The 23849-nt window shown below is 42.7% G+C and overlaps 2 protein-coding genes across 3 annotated transcripts in view; both read right to left on the bottom strand.

The window, feature by feature from the left end:
• Positions 1-10792: 10792 nt before the first annotated feature.
• On the bottom strand, positions 10793-14673 carry NPB (neuropeptide B). Its single transcript, XM_021000892.2, has 2 exons — positions 11254-14673; positions 10793-11036 (listed from the first exon to the last, which is right to left on the bottom strand). The coding sequence occupies exons 1-2, from the start codon at positions 11614-11616 to the stop codon at positions 10908-10910; spliced, it is 492 nt and encodes a 163-aa protein (XP_020856551.1). The 5' UTR covers positions 11617-14673; the 3' UTR covers positions 10793-10907.
• Positions 14674-14765: 92 nt separating this feature from the next.
• ANAPC11 (anaphase promoting complex subunit 11) overlaps positions 14766-23849 on the bottom strand; it is a 30241-nt gene continuing 21157 nt past the window's right edge. For both annotated transcript variants that reach the window (XM_078155865.1, XM_021000893.2), the window contains exon 3: positions 14766-15392. In XM_078155865.1, the coding sequence (XP_078011991.1) occupies positions 15247-15392 (146 nt within the window). In that variant the 3' untranslated portion in view covers positions 14766-15246. The remainder of the gene's footprint in view (positions 15393-23849) is intronic.

Raw genomic sequence — 23849 nt, 5'->3', positions numbered from 1 at the left:
AACAAGGAAAGACTATGGTGCTGGAGATGACAGGTGTGCCTTCCTCTTGTTTATCCGCTGGCTTAGTGCTCTTTCTCTATCCTGGGTTGCCATGTATGTACCCTTGATGACAGCTACCTAGTTAGCCATGCAGAAATACCAGTCTCCCCCAGGCCTCAGTGTCACTCCCCCAGCAGCATCTGATTAATAAGCGGGAGCAGGGAAAGCAAGTGAGAGCAGCCTCTCCAGACACCAAACGTGATTCAGCTCCAGGCCCTGAACTGCCCACCACCCCTTCAGGGAGCCAGGGGAATGAGAAAACCAGCTCCTCTCCTCTCTCTCTGGCTGTCAAATAGAAGATTAAAACTTCATTTCCCCACATATGAACAATACAGAGCTCTGGGGTTGGGGTTTAGGCTTCTGTTCATCTTCCCAGGATATCCCCCCTTGTGTTTAACTATTCCCAGCTCTCTAGCCCCTTCCTGAAAGAAAGCTCTGGGACTTAGGGACCTGAGATCAGATTGGATTTTGGTTTTCTTGGCAAGGAATTAGTCCTACCTATAGGACATCCCAAGTATTTCAGCACTAGACTATTCCCTTTTGCCTACTGTGGCCAGCCCTTGATTTTCTGTGCCTCCCTCTGAAGCTTCAGGCATCCCCATACTTCTTTCAGTATTGTGATCCCAGCAGTGGTATCACTTAGAACCTATTTGCTGCCCTTGATGGACAGCTATTTTCTTCCTTCTTTCTAAAACTGAGCACTGGCCCTTACATCCCCGTTATGCTTTGCTGCTCCTTTTTCATCCTGATTATTCAGATCCTGAGGGTTTAGACTATATTAGATCTCTGGGGTGTTCCGTTTTCCCACGGAGGAGGCGGCCCTAGGGTAAACATCATCTACCTTACCCTTCCCGGGGTCTGTAGGCCTGTTAGCTCCTTACGATGAGAGTCAAGGGTGTGGAATATCCACACATATCTATGGTCTTGTGCAGTGAACTGTCATGGTGTGTGAGGCACTGTGGGACAAGGAGGTAGGAACCAGAGGTACACACTCTGGCAGAGAAACTCCAGTGGCTGTTGCCAAAGAAACTGGCATGGCTGGTTCTAAAGTTGCCATTCTCACCTGTTTGCAAGTCCTAGCTTCCAAGGCTAACCAGTTTCTGGATGAGGGTTTGACATTGTTAAGCAGTCGTGTGCCTACCCTGATCATTGGCCATGTCTACGCCATAAAGTCTGGGACCGAGATCTCAAGACAAACCAAATGTCTCCAGGGACTTTAGCGGTGTGAGTTAGGCGAGGCATTGAGCTACACCTCTGGGTTAGAGGATCAGAAGGGATCAGTCAGGGGCATGGTGGCTCTTTGTGAGTTTGGCTCTGCCCTCCTGATCAGTGATATACCCAGGACCCTAGTGCCCAAAGAGAAGCCAGCCTTCTCCTCACAGCACCTAGAAGGTTGGACTCTAGGAATTACAGAGGGAGGCCTAGGCTCTAATCCTCTGCTGTTCACCTGTCCTTTCCATGAGACCTGGTGTCCAGGACGAAGGAGCTAGGGTTAGGGGTGACTGGGTGAAGTGGCCACGATCCAGAACTAATCCCCTCAGTCAGCTGCATCAATATACTAATAGTCCAGGGATTCTTAGCCTGGGGTACACCTGGGAGGTCCGTGGATAGTCTGTGAACTTACAGGGGGAAAATTACACTTAGCACTATGATTTGTTTCCTTTGTAATTTTCTGTGTTTTATATATTTGAAAACATTCTGAAATGGGATTCACAGACATCACCAGACTGTTGCCAGAGGGGCCCAGGACACCAAAAAGCTTAAGAAGCCCTTTTCTATTTACTGTCATTGGCGTGGTGGGGACAGGGTGTGCTGGATGAGAGGAAGGACAGGAAAGCAGTACTTCAGTGTGTATGTGTATCTATGTAGGGCATTTGCTTATCAAGTCGTGTCTCTGGTCTGTGAAGGGTTAAGGGGCTCAGGGTTACGCCTCCCCAGAAGTGACAAGCTTAGAACTGGAAGCCTTCTCTGTCTCCCCCTGGAATAGAGCCAAGACCAATTCATTAAGTAAACCAGGGACAGCCTGTGTCCTTGTGCCTCAAGGCACAGAAGCAATAAAACAAAGATGAGGGCGGGAGACTCCAGGGCTGGGCAAATTGGTAGAGATGGAAATTTCTGTTCATAAATCAAACAAGCTAAATAACTTACCAGCCCTTGCCACAGGCAGTGTTCTCAGTACTCCCTCCCCCATATAAAAAACTAATCATACTATCTTCCAAAGTACCTCCACGCTTCCCACCCATCAATTATCTCTTGATATGATGAAATGCCAGCTCCAAGATCTAGTCAGGGAGTATTAGTGGGTTCAAGGGTTATTGTACTCTACCAGATGGGACAACTTAAGCTCAAAGTACCACATGTGAAGTTCATACAATGCACCAAAATTGACACCAGAATCCCGGTCTTTCAATTTTCTAGACCAGGGCTCTACTCTATGATCCCATTACTAGTTTGTGCCAACTCCCCATCCCTCCTGCCCCCCCCCACCAAGAAATATATCCACAGCCTAGACTCTAGCTGGGCTCCTATAAACCAGCTGTGTTTCCCAACTTTTCCTTTGCCTCTTTGGACTGTGAGGAGACTTCTGAGAGAGGAGACAGAAGACCCATTTGGCCAGAAGCCATGGAGAAACGGAACAGGATCTGGGCTTATTAGAGGAACTAGAAGAGTGCATGAAGCCCCCCACTTTACCTGGAGAGGGAATCTTAATTCCAAGGTCCGGTTCAGTGGATTCAAGGGAAGCAAAACTATTCCAGTCACCAGAAATAACTGAATTGGTTAGGATAAAGATGAGACTATCTTTGAGTCTAGAGTAAAATCAGATTCCTTAGCACTTTCATCCTAGTTAACATCTGCCTTTTCAGCCAAGAATACCAGTCACTCAAGAACTGTGACAAAACCTACTTTTGTTGTGGCAAAACATAGATCTTCTAGAGCTGGGTATGAGGCATTGCTGACTGAACATGGGTGCTGGACTGCCACCACCTAAAGGGTACCAGCTTTACATTCATTCATTCAGCAAACATAGTGAGTGTCAACTTGTAGGTAAGACACTAGTGGGCACTGGGAGAGATTATAAGGATGAATAAGACATTCCTTTCCTTAAACAATTTGCAGACTATTACAGGAGATAAGATAGGAACTATTTATGCACTCATTTACTTTGGTCTAAACCTATCAATAACAGTACAAAGGTATTCCAAGTGAGGAAATTCCATTAGTGCAGATGAGATAATATGTATAAAGCACTTTGCAAATCTTGAAGTACTATATGAATATTGGTTATTATCATCAATTCCTCTGTAATTTATAATCTTAGAGAGCTGCCTGGGGGAATAAATGACTTGCCCAGGTTCAAATAGCCCTAATGTGTCAGAGGCCAGACTTGAATCTAGTTTTTTCTGACTACAATGTAAAGGTCTTGTTGCCTCTCATGAACAATTTATGCCCATGCAACGATAGAGGGCAGAATAGAATAGTATCAGAAGTCCTAACAAAGTACTGGAGGTATTTAAGGAGGGTGAGATTATTTCCAGATGTTAGAAAAGGCCCTATGTAAAAGATGGCATCTGAGCCAATCCTGGTTTATGGGAATATCTAAGTCATACAGGAAGTAGATGTCATATGGCATTGTTTGAACTCAGGTCTTCCCGACTCCAAGTCCATTATTCTGTCCACTGCATTTGGGACTTGAAGGAATCCCAGGAAGATCAAGAGATGGAGAAGAGGAGGGAGAAAATTCCAGGCCAATGAAAATGCATGGAGTTGGGAAATGGACTCTTATTGGAAGAACTATAAGGAGACCAGTATCACTAGACTACAGAATTTCTGGTGGTTGGAGGAGGTGGTATAGTGGACTGAGCACTGGACCTGGAGTCAGGAAGACTCCTCTTTCTAAGTTCAAATCCAGCCTCAGACCCTTACTAGCTATGTGACCCTGGGCAAGTCGTTTCATCTTGCCTCAGTTTCCTCATCTGTAAAATAAGCTAGAGAAGGAAATGGCAAGTCACTCCAGTATCTTTGCCAAGAAAACCCCAGATGGGGTGACAAAGAGTCAGACAGCTGAAACAACTGAACAACAACAAAAATTATGCAAGGTACCTGGAATGTATAAAATAAAAACAAGACAATCCGCCCTCAAAAAGCTTACATTTTACATTCTTATATTCTTTGGCTTTTTTTTTTTTTTTGGCAGCTGGGGTTAAGTGAATTGCCCAAGGCCACACAGCTAGTAAGTGTCAAGTGTTGGGTCTGAGGCCGGATTTGAACTCAGGTCCTCCTGAATTCAGGGCCGGTGCTCTATCCACTGCGTCACCTAGCTGCCCCCAATAAACCATAAATTCTTGAAAGGCAAGGACTATGTCTTATTTCTCTGTGCATCCTCTGCAGTCTCCAGCACTAAGCCCCCTCACATAGTGCTGAGTACTTATTTGGTAAGTAGTTATTGTTTTATGATTGTTGCCTGCATGCAAGTGTCAATATTAGGCTCAGAATTCTCCCAAGACTGATGATTCAGTAGGACTCGGTCTTCCCGCCTCCTCCATGTTGTTGTTCAGTCATGTCCAACTCTCCATGACCCCATGTGGGGTTTTCTTGGCAAAGATACTGGAGTGGTTTGCCATTTCCTTCTCCAGCTCATTTTACAGATGAGGAAACTGAGGCAAGCAGGGTGAAGTGACTTGCCCAGGGTCACGAAGCTAGTAAGTGTCTGAGGCCAGATTTGAAGTCAGGTCTTCCTGACTCCAGCACTCTCTCTACTTCGACCCGTATTTACAGTCCAAAGACATTGAGGCCAATTGGAGAGTCCTAGCAATCATGGGCTATTAAGAGTTAGAAGGGACTTAAGGTCTTATCTACTCTAACCCTTTCATTTTACTAAAGCCTAGAGAGGGACAGAGACTTCTCCAAGGTCACACACCTTGTTAATGGAAGCACTAGCGTTAGCCAAAAAGAATTATGGGAAGAAATCTGGTTCTGCTGCTAATTAATAACCTGACTTCCACCCAATGCTTTTTTCCTACTATGCTAACAGCCAAAATGTGTTTATTGGTGTACTTGAACCAAGTTCTTCATGATTCTGAAGTAAGTTTTCTAGCCATTATATTACACTGTCTCCCGAGAGAGAGATTTATCTCCAAATTTTGCAAAATAGCCAGTAACAAAAGGTAGCATATCATTACCATAGGAAGACTTCACTGCGCAGAGATTAGAAGGATTGGTAGAAATGGGGAGAAGGGAGGAAAAGGTAAAGACACAGAAGTAGGATAGACCAAGAAGTGTTTTCAGGGACAGCGAATTGTTTCATTTGTACAGAATGGAGGGTTCATGTACAAGAGACTGGTAAGACAAAGAATATGGCCTTGGTGACTCATTTCTGGTATTTAAACAAGGAGAGATATGGGGCAGGGCAGGGCAGGTAGTGAGTGACTAGTAGATGGAATTTCTTCACCAGCACCACCCTACCCAGAGCAAATACATCCAGTTAAAAAAAGAAAGGGCAAAAAACTGACTCGATCTGCACGGTTGCACAGATTTCCCTCCAAGGGACCGAATGAGTCTTTACACAACTCCTTTAGCGCTCCAAATGGTCTCTCCAGCTCTTTGTCTGTGTCCCAGAACCTCCACATGAATTTTTCTGAGTTCAAATCTGGCCTCAGACACTTAACTAGCTGTGTGACCCTGGGCAAGTCACTTCACCCTGTTTGCCTCAGTTTCCTCATCTGTAAAATAGACTGGAGAAGGAAATGGCAAACCACTCCAGTATATTTGCCAAGAAAATCCCAAATGGGGTCATGCAGAGTCAGACGCAAGTGAACAAAATAATTTTTATGCCTTTTTTTTTTATACCAAATCAACAACAATAACAACAAACATTTATTAAGCTTTTATTCTGTATCTGGAACACTCTCCCCTCTCATCTCGGCCACATGGCTTCCCTGACTTCCTTCAAGTCTCAGCTAAAGTCCTACCTTCTGCAGCAAGCATTTCCCAATCCCCCATAATCCTTCTGCATAGATCTTGTTTGTACCTAATTGTTTGCATGTTGCCCCTCCCTCCATTTGACTGTGAGCTATTTGAGAATAGGGACTCTTTTTTCGGCCTTTCTTCATGTCCCCAGCATTTAGCACAATGCCTGGCACATATTCAATGCTTAATAAATGCTAATTGACTGACAAACAACAGCCAGGCACTGTGCTAAGCAATGGGAACACAAATACAAGTAGAAAGACAGTCTCTGCCCTCAAGAAGGGCATGAATCCCTCATTCTGTGAAAGAAGACAATTGCATAAAAGAGGGCTGAAAAGTGTGGAGAGGGTAAGGAGGAGACAAGGAATTGGGTGGTGAAGTCAGGAGAAGAAAGGATGGCTCCTCTGGGTCTTGCCTCAAAATGGTGATTCCAGCAGGAATTTGCCAATGAGAGAAAGTAGGATGGGTTCTTTCCAACGCCTTCCTACTTCACTCTTTTCTTTTTTTTCTTCTCAGCCTTGGCCTTGCACATTTTACTTTGTTCTTTTTTTCTCCTTCCTCCCTCCATCCCCCAACTCAGCCTAAGAAGGCTACAAATGAGCTCAGATATATTTATATATACACACATACATACCTATATACATGTACAAACATACACACATGTATGCAAATATGCACACAAAGCTATATACACAGACATATAGACACATACATATACTTAGATATCTATAATCGTATCCATGTATAGACATACGCATTCATATGCATCTATGTAAGACTGCACTATACTTATTTGTCCTTTGTTTCTCTGAGGGTAGATAATCCTCTTTTCATATTTTTCCAAACCAACTAACTCATCATTTTTTGCAATCCAACCTTATACTGTCTAGTTATTTTAAATAGTCCCAAACAACATTGATGAATATGGCTGACATATAGTGTAGTTTCCCTATTTTTCCCCTTTGATTAAATTTATTTTAGTCTTAACTTTGCCCAAGATCATGATTACCACCCCTGCTCCTTTTTCCCTAATAAATTCTACTTTTTTTTTTTTTGGCTAGGCAATGGGGTTAAGTGACTTGCCCAGGGTCACACAGCTAGTAAGTGTTATGTGTCTGAGTCTGGATTTGAACTCAGGTCCTCCTGAATCCAGGGCTGGTGCTCTATCCACTGCACCACCTAGCTCCCCCTATAAATTCTACTCCTGATCTTTGTCTTATGTTTGTATCTTATTTCCTATCCCTTCTGACTCCTCTACTTTACTTCTCTCTGCTACCTTGCCCTATTACTTAACCTAACCCCCCTCCAGTGGTCCCTCTCTTATCCTACCATTCCCTTTAATCTAAACATCCTTCTATACCCAACCTTATCTTATTCTCTCAACTTCCTCTCTAAAAATTCTTCCCTTATCTCCTCCCCCAATCCCCTTAGCCTTTTATTTCTTTCTGAATTTAGAAGGCTTTTATACCCATACATGTGTGGGTGTGTGTATTGTTCCCTCTTAAACCCATTCTCAATTAAAGTAGGGTTCCAGAACTACCAGCCCTCATCCCCCATCTAATTCTCTTGTATCAGTTCTTCCTCTAGAACTTCATTTGTATAAGATAATCACTCTTTTTACCTTCTAAATGGTTTTTACTTTTTAGAATCAGGTCACACTCAGGTCTACCCCAATCTTACTGTATTTTACCACATAATCATCGCAGATTTATGCCAAAAAATTTTGCAAAAAAGTGGGGTGCGACCATTCTGTGAAGCTTTTAAAAATGTGTCAGTGTTACTTAAAAATCATTTATTACTAAACTGTCTTTGGTGCAATATTAGGATGCACAGAATACTCGTGAATATATGTTAAAATTGAGTTCTGCAATTTGCATGTGCTGAGAATTCTAGGCTCATGACTTGCTATGTGCTATCCATGTGCCACAGGTGAATACATTGCTGCTCTGTTTACCTTTTAAGTAGCATGACAAACAGAATGATACCATGAGACAATTACATGATGAAAGCTTATAAAACAATTTTTGGACTGAAAACAAAAAAAAACCAAGGTTCAACACATATGTGATGGCAACGATTATGTGATGAAATATGACATTTTTGAACTCAATTACTAATAACAATCTTAGACATACATTTTATATTTCCTCATATAAAAAGTACACAGTCTGTCCTTTTCGAGTCCCTTGTAATTAGTTTTTGATATGTACCTTATATTTCTCTTGGATCTTATATATCAAATCTGTTAAGTTCAGGGTTTGATTTGTTTTTTTTTTTTAAACAACACCCTGAAAGTCTGGAAATTCATTAAATGTCCGTTTCTTTTTATTCAGGGCTATGCTTAACTTTGCTGGGTATGATATTTTTGGCTACAAATCCATTTCTTTTGCTTTTCAATATATAGTGTTTCAAGAGCTTTGGTCTTTTAGTGTTGCCACTGCTAGGTCTTATGTTATTCTAATTGTGTGTTACTCTTAATTAATTTTTTGTGTGTGTGTTGCTGATAACTGTTTTCTCCTTGAACAGGGAGTTTTGGAATTTGATTATAATGTTCCTGTAGGTTTTCCTTATAAAATCTTTTTCAGGTCGCGATCAGTGGATTTTTTTCCATTTCTAATTTCCCTTCTTGTTCTAACACTTCAGGACCATTTTCTTTAATTATTTCTTGTATTATTGTATCAAGATCCTTTTTTTTTGGCCGTACCTTTTAAGTAGGCCAATTATTCTTATGTTTTCTCTTCTTGATCTGTTCTCCAAATCAGTTGTTTTTCTTATGTTTCATACTCTCTAATATTTTTTCATTCTTTATATTTTGTTTTATTATTTCTTAGTTTCTTATAACCTCACTGTCTTCCCTTTGCCCAATTCTGATTTTCAAGAAGTTATTTTCTTCTTTAAGATTCTGAAACTCGCAGTGGATAGAGCACCGGCCCTGAAGTCAGGAGGACCTGAGTTCAAATCTGGCCTCGGACCAAACACTTGACACTTACCAGCTGTGTGACCCTGGGCAGGTCACTTAACCCCAATTGCCTAAAAATAAAAAAAGTTTAAAAAAAATCTCATATGGAAATGTTTTGTGTGACTTCACATGCATAATTTCTTGCCTTCTCAATGGGTGGGAGAGGGACAGGAGGGAGAGAGAAAATTTGGAACTCAAGATTTTTAAAAATGGACATTAAAAATAAAATTTTTAAAGAGTAAAAGAACCCCATTTTGTTAAGCCAATTTCCCTAATTACATTGTAACCCTGGTCCCAAAGTCCATTGGTATGGGACTCTCTCTTTATTGGAGGAGACCAATATCTTAAGTCTGCATGAGGGGCAGGGTGAAGTTGGTGAGAGAAGCAGATTCTCTCTGCTCTGCTCTTGAATCTCCTTTTAGCTTCAAGACCCTGAGTCTCTTCAGACTTCAGGTGCTTCTGGCTTCCAGCTTCCACGAGAAGATGAAAGATGCCAGCCCTGTTTCAGGTTGCTGAGGGCAAAGACTCAGGGAAGAAGCCAACACGAGGGGAGCTAGCAGTCTCCATCGTGACCCTGTCACCAGCTCGCTACACTAGACCTAGCACTCTCTTCCTTGAGTTAGGCTGAAGTGCCTTGCTCTTTTACTGTTTTGTCTGGTATATATTCTCCTACATATACTTTCTCTGATTTCTGTCTGGCTATGGAATTTGGATAAACTAGGGGTTTTGTTTGTTTTTTTTCCTGTGTCATGTGTGTTCATTGTGGAGCTGGTATTTGGCGGAAAAGGGGTCAAGCCTTAGATATACAGTGTGGGTTCCTGCTTCTTCCATTAATAAAACAGCAATCACAGGTTTAATTGGACCTGAAAACTACATCCTCCAGACTAACAATATTTCGGGAGCAGATAGATAGATAGATATAATTCTAGCCTAGTAGTCTCTCTCTCTGAGTAGAGTGGTCAAGCTTCTGGTCCCAACTTCCTGCTTCCCCTCCTGGCAAGGAAATAAGGTCTCCCTTGGAGAAGGTTGGGGGAAAAGAGGCTAAAGATGTCTGTTCTTGTTCCCTTCCAGCCACACAAGGATATCTCCATGTTACATACAGGGGTCAGCCTTCTTGCATTAGGATCATAGATTTTAAACCTGGAAGAGACCTCAGTGACCATATACTCAAATCCCTTAATTTTGTAGATGGGAAAACTGAGGCCCAGAGATATTAAAGTGATTTGCTTAAGGTCAAGGTCCCAAGCAGAGCTGGGACTTGAAATCAGTCAAGTAAATAACCATTTTCCTACTGTATCGCTACCATCCTTTTTTAAATTTTAATTCAATTTTATTTTATTTTCAAGTCCTTTCCATAAATCCTTCTTTTCATCTTAGGTTCCTTGTTATCCTAAGACTGAATTGTGAAGATCTCTCCCCAAACCTGCTGATCCAATTAAAAATAAACCACTGGGGTCAATATTTCATCTTTCCCAGCAATATTTGTACATTAAAAGGATTACCGGAAAAGGACAGGGAGAAAGCGAGATTCCTTCCCCAACCACAACACAACACAAAATCCCCCATGGGAATCACGACCAATGACCAAGTCCACAAGTAATGGAGTGTGTGCCTGCATGTGATTGTGATGAGGGAAACGAAGAGGGTAGGACTGGAACGGGACGGGGACCTCCAGTGCTATTTTGCAATTGGCACATCTCAGAAACTTTAAAGCTTCCAATTTGAGAACTCGTGAGGGGCCCTACTTCTCGCCCCTCTTTCCTCCCCCCCAACCCCCCCACCCCGCCCCCATACTCGTCCCCAGGAGCTAGCATACAGACTCTAAAGTGGTCTCACTTTTTCACTTTATTCATTTTTGGGTGAGAAGGGATAGGAGGTGGGCTGGGATGTCGAGGTTTCAGCTCTCCATTTTCCTCCCAGGGTCTGCTGGGGATAGGAAACGTCAGGTGCTGAGACAGTCAGCCGAGTCCAGAGACAGGAAAACATCTGCCTTGCACTGGAAAGTCCCGAGCCCATCTGGAAGCAGCTCGCAACTCTGCAGATTCGGGGTGATGTCCTTCACACAAACCGCCTAGATAGTAAGGGGACCGTACAGGTAAAGAAGGCGAGACGCATCCTGGACGGCAGCCCCAGCCTCCCGCATGGGTTCCCCTAGCCGTCCTGCGCCCCGCACCTTTTCCAGACTCATCCCCCCCCTCATCACCTGCCACCCACCCCCAGCCCTCTGGATCCTCTCAGGGCACCCTGCCTCGTCCTGTCGCGGGATGCCCCAGTCACCCAACACTCACGAGGTTCCGAAGGCTGGTTCGAGGCTCAGGAAAGGCGCTGTTTCCAGTGTCTCCGCTGTCCTGCACCAAGTCAGAGCGCCTGGCATATGGAGAGCGGCGGATGCCAGACAGCAGCCCTGACGCCCGGCCCACGGAGTAGTAGCTGGGTCCGGCTGATTGCTTGTACCAGGCGTGACTGGGTGGCACCAGCAAGAGGCCAAGGGCCAGGAGAGCCGCCACTAGCTTCCCGGGGGAAGGCATTGGGGAGGACAAATGGGACAGACTCACGACGGACAAGCTGTAGTACCCTTTCTTCCAGCGACCACACGCTCTGAGCCTTTGAGGAGCCCGATTGCTCTTTATATCGGAGGTGCTGCAGGGCATACTGTGTGGCGAGCGGGGGTGGAGGCGGGCCTGGGGGGCTCCGCGCCTTCCCTCCCAGTTGCAGCACCCCAAACACAGGAAAGGCAGGAGGCAAGCAGAGCAAAGGAAGGAGGGGGGAACCTGCGGGGGCGGAGTCAGCTCTTAAGCTGCTCTAAAGCCCCAGCAGCACCACCTCCACTTGGGGAGAGAAGGGGGGTGCCAAGCAGGAGCTGTGCGAAATTCTTTGCTCGCCCTCAAAGGCAGGGAAATCCATGGAAACAAATAAAGACAATCTTTGGTCTTGCACCCTGGAAGTCCTGGACATCTCCAAGTCCAGCTATCTCCTCGAGCTGGCTCAGCAATACTTAACCTCCTGGTTCAGCATCTACAGCCTGAAGCTTTCAGTGGATGTAAGGATATCAGGCCAGGTGAGAACCCACACTTCGGTGCCCAGGCATGTGCTAGGTTGGATGACCTTAGAACTTGGTACCATCCCAATCTTTCCAAATATTGTTTGATATCCAGCCCTTTCTCAGGGACCCCTTTCACACAACCCAAGTGATGGAAGACCAATTTGTTTTAGAAGGTGCACACACCATTTAAAGTGGAAAATGTGGGCTGAATCCCAAAGTACCTCAAGTATTTGGAGTTTGTCCTAACTTAGCTAGCCCTAAGAACCCCAGGTTCAGAGTGGGGGAAAGGCAAATGACATTAAGTACGGTTTCTTAGGGGTCAGGCGCAATGGTAACAAATTCTGTGGCCAATCTGTTCCTGACTGGAACACTACAGCAGACACACAGCAAGGAAGGACAGGAGCTGGCCAGCAAAGATGTCCTTCCTGGGCTAATGGTGGAAAGTGACAATATTATTAACTCATTATTTGAAGTGAAGAGAAAAGCAACTCTTTGATATCAGCATTTAAAATAGGTTTCTAAACAAAGATTCCATGGAGATTCTGAGAGCTTAGCAGGTTGTTTCATCGTGGGAGGGGGGATCTGTTTGGGTCAGTGACATCTAAGAGACAAAGGGGCAAGATATGAAAAACAGAAATTCTTGGTCGGTCGAGAACAAAGACTGTTCTGAAGTTGGTGTCACTTCCTCGAACTCTGGGGGGGGCGGCACGCGGCAATTTTAAACCAGTGGATTCTCCTAACAGGAGGGGGGCTGAAAATACGATAGCCAGGAAGCTCACATGGCTCAGATGAAGGAAATATGTGAAGGACTAGAGTGGAAATGAGGTGACATGGACTTCCTCAACTATCCTTACCCACTTCCCAGGTTATAAGACTGATAAAAGTAGAGCTATCCTCCTTTAAGGAGCATTCAATACCATCTGAAGAGTTTTTATTAAATGCACACTGTGCAAATACCATTACTTTTAAGTGCCCGGGGAAATGCAAAATATGTTTGAGAGGATCTGCCCTCGAGGTGTTTACTGTTTCTATTAGACAAACTATATTTCTTGCAACTTCCTTGGGGAAAGAAAAACATCCAGCTATGTCACGCCATGACTCTGGTAACATCCTCTGGCATCACTGGCCTGCTTAGTAAAGGTTATCTGAAAGCTGAAGAGACACAGTAGGAGTGGAAAACAAGCTCTCTGTATATTGAAGTTGAACTAGATTATCTCTAAAGTGCTTTTTTTCTTTTTTTTTTCAGTATTTTATTTTTTCCCAGTTACATGCAAAAACAATTTTTAACATTCATTTTTAAAACTCTGAGTTCCAAATTCTCTCTCTTCCTCCCTCCCTACCCTCCCTCATTGAGAAGGCAAGCAATTTCATATAGGTTATACATGTGTAGTCATGCAAAAGATATCCCTAATAGTCATGTTGTGAAAGAAAACAAAAAACCTCTAGAAAAATAAAGTAAAACAAGTATGCTTCAATCTGTATTCAGACAAAAGGTGCTTTTTTGCCATCTCTAACATCCTATGATTCTATATCACAGGATCAAAAATGATAATAACGTAAAGAAAAATGACAACAAAACACTTGACAAACTGGGTGTGCTGGTGCATACCCCTGGTATTAGGGATGCTGAAGCTGGCACATCTCTTGAACCTGGCAGTTCTGAGTTGAAGTCTGTCTACACCAAGTACCGCCTTAATATGGCGAGCCCCTGAGAGTGGGAGTGGGGGTGGGGATGAGGTAAGGTTGGAAGATAGTCTGAGGTTGCCTAAGAAGGTTCAAACTGACCTAGATTAGAAATGGAGGAGGTCCAAGATCCTATGCTGACCAGAATGGGATGGGGCCAACGAACTTATAGTCTGACCAGGACAGGGAAACTCAGTCTTTAAAAAAATAAGAAAGCTTCACATCATTAATTGTAGCAGTGGCAAAATGTGGTGATTAATCATTATCAGACACAGGCAATGTGCTGATTTTCCTTACAAGGGAGGGCTTTAATGGATCAGGTACCATTAAAGAGTTACAACGATATGAACGAGAGCATCAGTAAAATAAATGAAAAGGGTGGAGGCAGAAGAAAACAAGTGCCCAGCCTCAATGGCCAGTATGGTTTCAGAGGATCATCTATTTAGAAATGGCAGAGACTTTAGAGGTCATCTAGTCCAATTTCTACATTTTACAGATGAGAAAACTGAGGTACAGAGACACTAAGTGACTTGGGTCCGGGTCACCACAGGAAGTATTTGAGTCCAGGTCTTCCTGACTCCTAAGTCCAGTGTTCTCTCCACTAGGCCACGATGCCTTTCACAAAAGCCCCCACTTTAAAGATGCTGAGGATCAAACCTTCACACATGCCAAGCATGTCCTCTCCAATGAACAACCTCTCCTAATGTTTCTTGTTCTGTTTTTTGGGGCTTTCATGGAGCCATTTGGGGGTATAAACTCCAGTTCCATTTGTGTCTGACTTCTCTCCCCAAATTTCTCATTGTACAGTATTCACCACACCCTCCCCCAAATGCTTTTTCTACTCTGTCAACAAGAACTATTCCCTTGGACTGTTAAACATGAGCCAAGTTAAGCTATTTGAGAATTCGATGCATACAGAAATACCTCTGTCTCACCCCAGTGTGTTCTAGTCACTGCTTGTCCCCCTCCTAGTGTTTATGTCTTCTTACCTGTTTAATTTATATCCGAAAGCCCTAAAGCAGCAGTAAGTCTCCTCTGGTTTTTTGTTTGTTTGTTTTTACAGGAGGGCCTCACTGATGTTTCACAGAAATGTTTATTCATGAGCATTTTCATATCAAGACACATCAAAGACTTATAAACCTATCAAGTGAAGAACTGGGGGGCCCTAGGGCCTTTAGCAAGGCTCTGACAGTTTAATGAATTTTAGTTCTCAAGATAAAAAGTTTCAACACTGTAAAATGGAAAAAAACAAAATCAAGTCCAGTCCTCCTTCCAACCCTCTTATAATCAAAGAAGCCTAATCCTGCAACCACACCAGCTTCTATCCACTAACAGAGAGGGTTAAAACACATCAGAAGAAGAAAGGTGACTGTGTGCCCACCTTGTCTCCCACGTCCTTCCTATTATGTGGGTGGTCTCAGGTTCCTGCTAAAAGGATCAAGGCCTACAGGAGTGTAAAAATGACCCCTTTTTGTAGCTTGGGATCAATATGCCCAAGGTTACAGAGTTCTTCACCACATGACAGGTAGAAGGCAGATGTCACAGAAGCTATCAGTCACTCCTTGAACTTCCATTCCTGTCGACACATGGGACAATGCTGCTGCACTTGCTGAGAATTAAGCCACTTGAGAATACAGTGCATGTGGAAACAGTGTGAGCACTGTCCCCACACAAGGGGGCAGTCATCCCCAGGGACCTTACCTGTTATTAAAAAAAAAAATTTATTTAGGTCACAAGAAGCAAGTTCGTCATCTAAAGTTATAATTTACTGACTACATTAAATTCAACTATTTTATTCCTTTATCTTTAATTCAAACATTTATTCAGTGTCTACTATGTGCAAAGCATTCATACCCTTTTAAACTGAGACTACTTGAGAGCCCAGTTCCCATTATAAACTTGGCTTTTTTTGGAGACAGAAATTCCACATAGTCTAAAATATGCCAGTAGGAATGAGAAATCTTGCCTCCGCTTTGAATTCAGAGCTCCTACATTCTCCCATCTAGAAACTGGGGAAAATCTCTTAGCCCCATCTCTGTGGTATGTTCTGGAGAATAACTACAAATGCAAATAACTATAAAAACAAAGAAAAATAATATTACTGCTTCAAGGGATCATCTGGAAAACTCCTTTGGCTCCTATTTTTTCCCATTTACAAAACTGCCATGTTTTTCCCCTCCATCTCTAGGAACAGGGTGGTGAGTTAATAACAATGATAGCTTGAAGGAACTGAGGTGGTTTACCTGGAGAAGAAAGATGTGGTGGGAGACATGATAGCCATCTTCAAAAGCACATTTAGGTCCGGCATAAGAAAAAATTTCCTAACAATTTTTCAACATCCAAAAGTGAAATGGTAGCACTGAAGTTTTTGGATAAACAAAATTAATGCTGCTAGGAGCAAATACTTTTTTTTTTCCCATCAAATATTTGAAAGGTATATAGATATAATATCTACAGGTATAGGACATAAGATAAAAGACATCATCTTACATCAAAGATATTATAGGGAATTAACAGGTCAAAGAATATAAACAAATTTTTTTCAAAAGAAGCATGGCAAACTTTTAACAGCCATATGAAATATTATTTCTAATTTCTTAATAAGAGAAATGCAAATGATGATAAATAAACTCAATTTTCCCAGGAGACATAGAGGACTATGGATACAAAATGTGGCTATCATGGTCAGATATGATTAACTGGATGTTTTTGCAATCTCTTAAAGCCCCACTACAATCATGTCATTTTTTCTCTGCTTAGAGTTATTTGAGCTTTTAGTTATTCCCTACAAACTGCCTACTAGACATTTCAAATTGGATGCCCTATAGATAGCTCAAATCCAACAGGTACTAAACAGAAATCATTATCCCTGCACCCCTTTTGTCTCCAAATCCACCTCTCTTCCAAACTTTCTTATTACTGCTGAGGGAACCACCCATTCTCCCGGTCACCCAAGTTTGTAACCTATCTTTGATGCCTTACTTTTCTCTCATTCCATATTCCATATTCAGCTAACAAATCTCATTTCTATCTCCAAGACATCTCAAATTCTAAACCATTCTTTCTGACTCATACAAAGTAGCTAGGTGTCAAAGTGGATAGAAAAATGGGGCTGGTTAGGAAGGCCTGAGTTCAAGTTCAAATCTGGCCCCAGACTTCCACTAGCTGTGCAGCCCTAGACAAGTCACTTAACCCGTGAGGATTACAACTGCAGCACCTACCTCGAAGGGTTGTTGTGAAACTCAAATGAGATAATCATTTTAAAGCCTTAGTATAGTGGTATATAAATGCTTATTCCCTTCTCTTCCCTTATTTTATTTCCCTCCAAATACTGCCATTACACTAGCTCAGGACCTCATCACCTCTCACTTGTAAAAGCCTCCTAATTATTCTCCTTGCCTCAAAAATCTCTTTTAATTTATCCTCCAACAGCTGGCAAATTTTATCTTCTTAAAGCCCAGGTCTACCCATGTCATTTCCATAATCAAAAACTCCAGTGGCTCCCTATGGCTGCTTGGATCAAATTTAAACTCTGTCAGGCGTATGAAGTCCTTCACAGCCTTGGCCCCAATCACCTTTCTGGCCTTACTATATATATTACTCTTCTTTATGCACTGTACAATCCTGCCAAATTAGCTCTCTTTCTATTCCTCAGATAGAACATTCCACCTCCCACCTTAATGCCCTTTTCAGATTATCTTCCCTGTGCGGATTATAATCCTCTCACCTCTATGAGACTCAGCTCAAGTGTCACCATTTTCATGAAATCTTTCCTGATGCCCCCCACCAGCTCCCAATGTCACCCCTCCCAAAATTACTTTGTATATATCTTCTTTACATGTTCTCCCTCCTTATAAAAATATAAGCAAATACTGCTTCCTTTTAGTCTTTGTATCTCTAGTACTTAACACAGTGCCGGCTAAATATCTGCTGACAGACTGGCCCTGGAGTCAGGAGGACCTGCGTTTAAATATGCTCTCAGACCAGACACTTGATACTTACTAGCCATATGACCCTGGGCAAGTCGCTTAATCCAAATTGCCTCACCAAAACAAACAAACAAACAAACAAACAAACAAATGATAAATATTTGCTGATAAGATTTTTCTTTGTTACAAGGGAAACCGGGGATACATATGAAACCGTCTGCAACGTAAAAATTTTAAAAAAAATCAGTAAAACCTTTTAAAAAGTGAAAGATACTGTGGGAAGAGTCAGTGGATTTCCTGTACAATGAAGGTCTTCAAACAGAAGGTGGATGACCACTCATTGGGAATGCTGAAGAAAGGATATCTCTGGGCTGGGTTCTGGTTTCTTGATTCCTGTTTTTTAGTCAACCCTGCCTCAAGAAGTAGGCCTTTCCCCTCAAACCCTTTCCTCTTTCTAACTTCCCTACTAATGTCAAGGGAACTACCAATCTCCCAGTCCCCCAGGCCTGAAACCCAGGTGTCCTCAACTCCTCACTATCTCACCCCCCATACCCAATCAGCTGCAAAGGTCTGTCAATTTCACCTCTACAACATTTCTCAAACATGACCCCTTCTCTCCTGACATTGCCAGCACTCTTGCAGGCCCTCATCACCTCACACCTTGAATACTGCAATAGCTTGGTGCTAGGTCTGTCTCAAGGCTTTCCTCCCTCCAATACATCCTCCATTCAACCACTAGTGATTTTTTTAAAAGTACAGGTCTGACTATGTGATTTCTCTATTCAATAAATTCCAATGGCTCTCTATCATCTCCAAGATCAAATACAGAACCTTTTATTTGGCACTCAAAGTCCTTCACAACCCAGCATGTGTCTCAACCCTTCCTGGCATTCCTCAAACAAGACATTTAATTTCTTGGCTGCAGGCATTTACTCTGGCTGTCTTCCATGCCTACAATGCTCTCTCTCCTCATCTCTACCTCCTGGACTCCCTGGCCTTCAAGTCCCAGCTAAAATCCCCACCTTCTGCAGAAAGCTTTTCCTAATCCCCCTTAATTCTAGTACCTTCCCTCTGCTGATTATTTCCTATTTACCCAGTATATATAGTTGCTGCTTGTTGTCTCCCCCATTAGATTGTAGCTTCTCAAGGGCAGGGACTGTCTTTTCTCTTTCTTTGTATCCTAGCTCTTAGCTCAGTGTTTGGCACATAGGAGGCGCTCAACTGTTAAGAAAGAGTCATATGGGGCCCCAAGGGTGCAGATTATTCTTCTGAGTTTTAGAACAGCTATAGGGAGCTAGCTAAAGGGCCCACCGCTCCTTCATAAATAACATTAATGAGGCTGAAATAGAGCCGTCTCCAGGGAAAGCAAAACAGAAGAACAAGGAAGTATTTTTAATCAAGTCTATGATGGACTGTCCCCTGGGATGTCAAAGGCTCTTTTTCTTGTCCTGGGTGCCAAAAAGAAAAGAACATCTTGGATCTTCACTATATAGGACATAACAGAGTCTGATGAGCTGGAGAGACTACTCCAGGTTCTATGTTGTCTTTTTCACAGGTAAATATTGTCTCCCCAACACCTCTTTTCTGTGATATCCTCCACACTGCCTATTACAATATTGAGCTCCACCCACAAGGAATGCATAAGTGATGTTGATGGCCAATTGCTGCCTAGCCCTCAATGGCTGGAGCTCTCTTATGCTCAATCAAGGCAGCCTTAGAGAGGCCAGTGACACACTTCAGATCTGCCAGATGTTTCTAAAGAACTGTTTGAAAAACTCTCCAAAATTCTCCCTGTGTCTTGGGAAGACTAATGGAATAGCTAGCAAAAACTATGGGTTCTTATGATATAAAATGGAGTAGAACCAGAACAATTTACAGAACTACCATTCCAGCCCTTAGTACTTAAATGCTCACTAAAAACTCATTGTGAAAAGGCAGTTTTCAAAGTTAGAAATCCAAATTATCAACAATCATTTGAAAAATGCTCTAAATGACTAATAATTAGAGAAATGCAAATTAAAGCAACATCCTATCTCACATTTATCAGACTAGCAAACATGACAAAAGGAGAAGAAAATAAATACCGGAGAGGCTGTGAGAAAACAAGAACTCCAGTACACTATTGGTGGAACTGTGAATTACTCCAGCTATTCTGGAAAGCAATTTGAACGAGGTCCCCAGAATTACCAAACCACACATGCCCTCTGACCCAGCCACACTACTAATAGGTGAATACCCCTAAGAAATCAAAGAAAGATAAAAATGATCTATCTATATGTGTAAAACTCATTTAGAGCCATTCTTCATAGGAGCAAAAAAATCAGAAACTAAAGGGGTAGGAGGGATGGAGGTCCTTTGAATGGGGAATTGCTAAGCAAATTATAGTATATCATCATAGGGCAGCTAGGTGGAGAAGTGGGCCTGGAGTCAGGAGGACCTGAACTCAACTCCAGCCTCAGACACTTATTAGTTGTGTGACCCTGTTTGCCTCAGTTTCTCATCTGTAAAATGAGCTGCAGAAAAAAACAGCAAAAACCATTCCAGGATCTTTGCCAAGAAAATCCCAAATGGGGTCATGGAGAGTTGGGACACAACAGAAGTGCCTCAACAACAACACCATGCCCTAAGAAATGGAACTACCAAACACTAGGTTCCTCTGATGCAAAGTAAAGTTAGGAGAACTAGAACTAGTAGCATATCATTATAGCAATCTTGTGTTTGACAAATGTACAGATTTAAGCTTTTGGGATAAGAATTCATTGTTTGGTTAAAAAAAAAGTTGAACTTCTCTCACCCTCCCTTCTTGACCTCTGAAAGCCCAGAAAATATCACCCCAGGAAAAACCTGAGAGCCGAGCCAGCAGAAACACAAGGTGCAGCAGTCTTGTAGCCCAATAAGCTTGGGGGACTAACGGGAAAGGCCCCTCTTGCTCTGGGGGAGGGGGAGCAGTACAGGACAGGAATTATCCCGGCAAGCCAGTGTCAAACCCCACCTCAGCAAACCTGGGAGATCCTGAGCCCCAGGGTGGTGAAGCAGGTAAACACCAACACCAGGCCACCTCGAGTACCTCAGCACAGACGAGGGGATCCTATAAATACCATTCACAAAACCACCACGTGCGCCCGTGTTCTCCAGCAGCCAAATCTCCCAGTGCCTCAGCACAACTCCAGGCTGGCAGATATCCTGCAGCAGCTAAACAGTCAAGTGCTTCAAAGAAGCCCCAGTGAGCAGGTGTCCTCCAGGGGCGAGAGTCCCCACCCCCACCCCACAGTTCCAGTGCTGCTAAGCCTAGCTCAGCACTACATAAGCTGCCAGACCCCTACAGCCTCCAGCTGCCAGCACTTAAGGCCCCAGCACATAAAGCTAGTGACTAGGTCCTGGGCTCCTATCACAAGAAGCTGAGTCACTGCCCCCTGTGATCTAGCAGGAGAGCTCAACTTTAAAAGCCAGGAAATAGGCAAACATCAGCAAAAAGCAGAAACAGAGGCAGCTAGGTGGGGCAATGGATAGAGCACCAGGCCTAGACTCAGGAGGACCTGAGTTCAAATATGGCCTCAGGTACATAACACTTATTAGCTGTGTGAGTGTGAGCAAGTCATTTAACCCCATTGCCTAGCCAACAAAACCAAAAAACCCAAAAAACAACCCTCCCCCCAACCAACAGGACAGCTAGGTGCCACAGTGGATAGAGCACCTGCCCTAAAGTCAGGAGGACCTGAGTTCAAATATGGTCTCAGATACATAATACTTACTAGCTGTGTGACCCTGGGCAAGTCACTTAACCCTGATTGCCTCACCAAAAAAAAAAAAAAGTAGAATTTGCCAAATGGAAAAGGGGGTATAAAATCTAATAGAAGGAAACCATTTGTTAAAAACTAGAATTTGGGCAAGTGGAAGCTAATGACTCTATGAGATATCAAGAATCAGTCAAACAGAAAGAAAAGAATAAAAAAATATAAGAAAACATAAAATACCTCACTGAACTGACCTGGAAAATAGATCCAGGAAAGACAATTTAAAAATTATTTTAAAATTATCCAAAAACTGTGATGAAAAAAAGAGCCTGGACAGCATCTTTCAGAAAATCATCAAGGAAAACTGCCCTGAGGTCTTAGAACCAGAAGGCAAAATAGTCATTGAAAGAATCCATCAATCACCTCCCGAAAGAGATTCCACATTGGATATGCCAAGGAATACTGCAGGCAAATTCCAAAATTACTAGTTCAAAGAGAAATAATGCAAGTAGCCAGAAAGAAACAAAACTAAGCATAATCTTTCAGGGGAGGACATTCAACAAAACAGGGGACTTCCAAACCTTCCTGATGAAAAGACCAGAGCTCAACAGAAAATTTCATCTTCAAATACAAGACTGAAGAGGGGCATAAAAAGGTAAATAGGAAAGAAAAAAACAACATATTAAATGAAGGCAAACTATTTATATCCCTACAAGGGAAGATGACACTTGTAACTCTTGAGAACTGTATCTTTATTATGACATTTAAAATGGGTATACATAGACAGAGGGTGTGGGTATAAGTTGACTTTGAAAGACACATATAGTAATCCTAACTGTGGATGTGATGAAATCTCCTATAAAACAGAAGTGGATAGCAGAATGGATTAAGAACCATAATCCTACAATATATTGTTTAAAAACTTGGAAAGGGGGCAGAGACAAGATGGTAGAGTAAAAGCAGTGAGCTCTCCCCCAAACCCCACCAAATACCTGTGAAAAATGACTCCAAACAAATTCTAGATCAGGAGAACCCACAAAAAGACAGAGTGAAACAAATTTCCAGCCCAAGAAAACCTGGAAGGTCAACAGGAAAGATTTGTTGTGCCAGGCTGGGAGAGGAGCACAGGTTCAGTGTGGGCCTTGCCAACAAAAACAGGGCCACAGCAAACCTGGAGCAGGCCTCAGGGACTGAATCACGGGGCAGCTGTGGTGGTTTCTAGATTTCTCAACCCACAAATACCAAAGACAACTTGAAGGTCAGGAAAGGTCTATTGGACCTCGGTGAGAGAGGAATGTAGCCCCGGGATGGCGGTAGGCTACAGCTGTTTCTAGAGTTCTCAGCCCACAGACTGTGGGGGCATCAAGTGGCTCATCAGAAGGGGATTGCAGAAATCTCTCTGCTAGTGCTGAGGCAGGATTCTCTTGCTTTGTCACTGCTTGGATCTAGCTCGGAGTCCTGGGTGGCAGTCCTGGGGTAAGGAGGAGCGCTGGTGTGGTAGAGTTTGTGGCAGCAGTAGAGAGATAATCCTCCTCACAGTTCCAAGGCAGAAAACAGTGCTTGTGGTCACTCAGACCAGAACACAGGCCAGGAAAGGAGTGAACACTTTGCCTTTGATCATACCACCTCAGAAGATCTACATATCCTTAGAAGTTTATCTGAAAACAGCTGCACAAAATCCCCAAAGCTTGAGACTGAACACCCTCCACACTGGAAGGAGAGCCCTACCTTAACAAAGAATTTAAAAGTCAAGTTACTGGCTGGGAACATGAGCAAACAGAAGCAAAAAACTCAAAGACTATAGAATCTTATTTTGGTGACAAAGAAGATCAAAATATACACAACTAGGAGAAGACAACAGGGCCAAAGCTCCTACACCCAAAGCCTCCAAGAAAAACATGAATTGGTGTCAGGCCATGGAAGAGCTCAAAAAGGATTTTGAAAAGCAAGTAAGAGAAGTAGAGGAAAAATTGGGAAGAGATATGAGAGTGATGCAAGAAAATCATGAAAAACAAGTCAACAGCTTACTAAAGGAGACCCAAAAAATACTGAAGAAAATAACACCTTAAAAAATAGACTAACCCAAATGGCAAAAGAGGTCCAAAAGGCCAATGAGGAGAATGCCTTAAAAAGCAGAATTGGCCAATGGAAAAGGTGGTCCAAAAGCTCACTGAAGAAAATAATTCCTTAAAAATTAGAATGGAACAAATAAAAGCTAATGACTCTATGAAAAATCAAGAAATTATAAAACAAAACCAAAAGAATGAAAAAATAGAAGACCACATGAAATATCTTACTGGAAAAACAACTGAACTGGAGGGAGAATTTAAAAATTATTGGACTACCTGAAAGCCATGATCAAAAAAATAGCCTAGATATCATCTTTCAAGAAATTATCAAGGAAAATTGCCTTGATAGAACCACAGGGTAAAATAGAAATGGATAGAATCTACCAATTACCTCCTGAAAGAGATCCCCAAAGCAAAATTCCTACA

The sequence above is a fragment of the Phascolarctos cinereus genome, unplaced genomic scaffold, assembly GCF_003287225.1.
Source record: "Phascolarctos cinereus isolate Bilbo 61053 unplaced genomic scaffold, phaCin_HiC Scaffold_5;HRSCAF=322, whole genome shotgun sequence".
Classification (NCBI taxonomy): Eukaryota; Metazoa; Chordata; class Mammalia; order Diprotodontia; family Phascolarctidae; genus Phascolarctos; species Phascolarctos cinereus.
This window is presented reverse-complemented; position numbering and strand designations above follow the sequence as displayed.

What these genes read in the sequence shown, in the direction of transcription:
- NPB (XM_021000892.2), bottom strand. Translation starts at nt 11,616, where the DNA reads ATGCCCTGCAGCACCTCCGATATAAAGAGCAATCGGGCTCCTCAAAGG. An exon ending in GAACCAGCCTTCGGAACCTC is followed by an intron (nt 11,037 to 11,253) that starts GTGAGTGTTGGG and finishes CTTACTATCTAG; the next exon opens with GCGGTTTGTGTGAAGGACAT.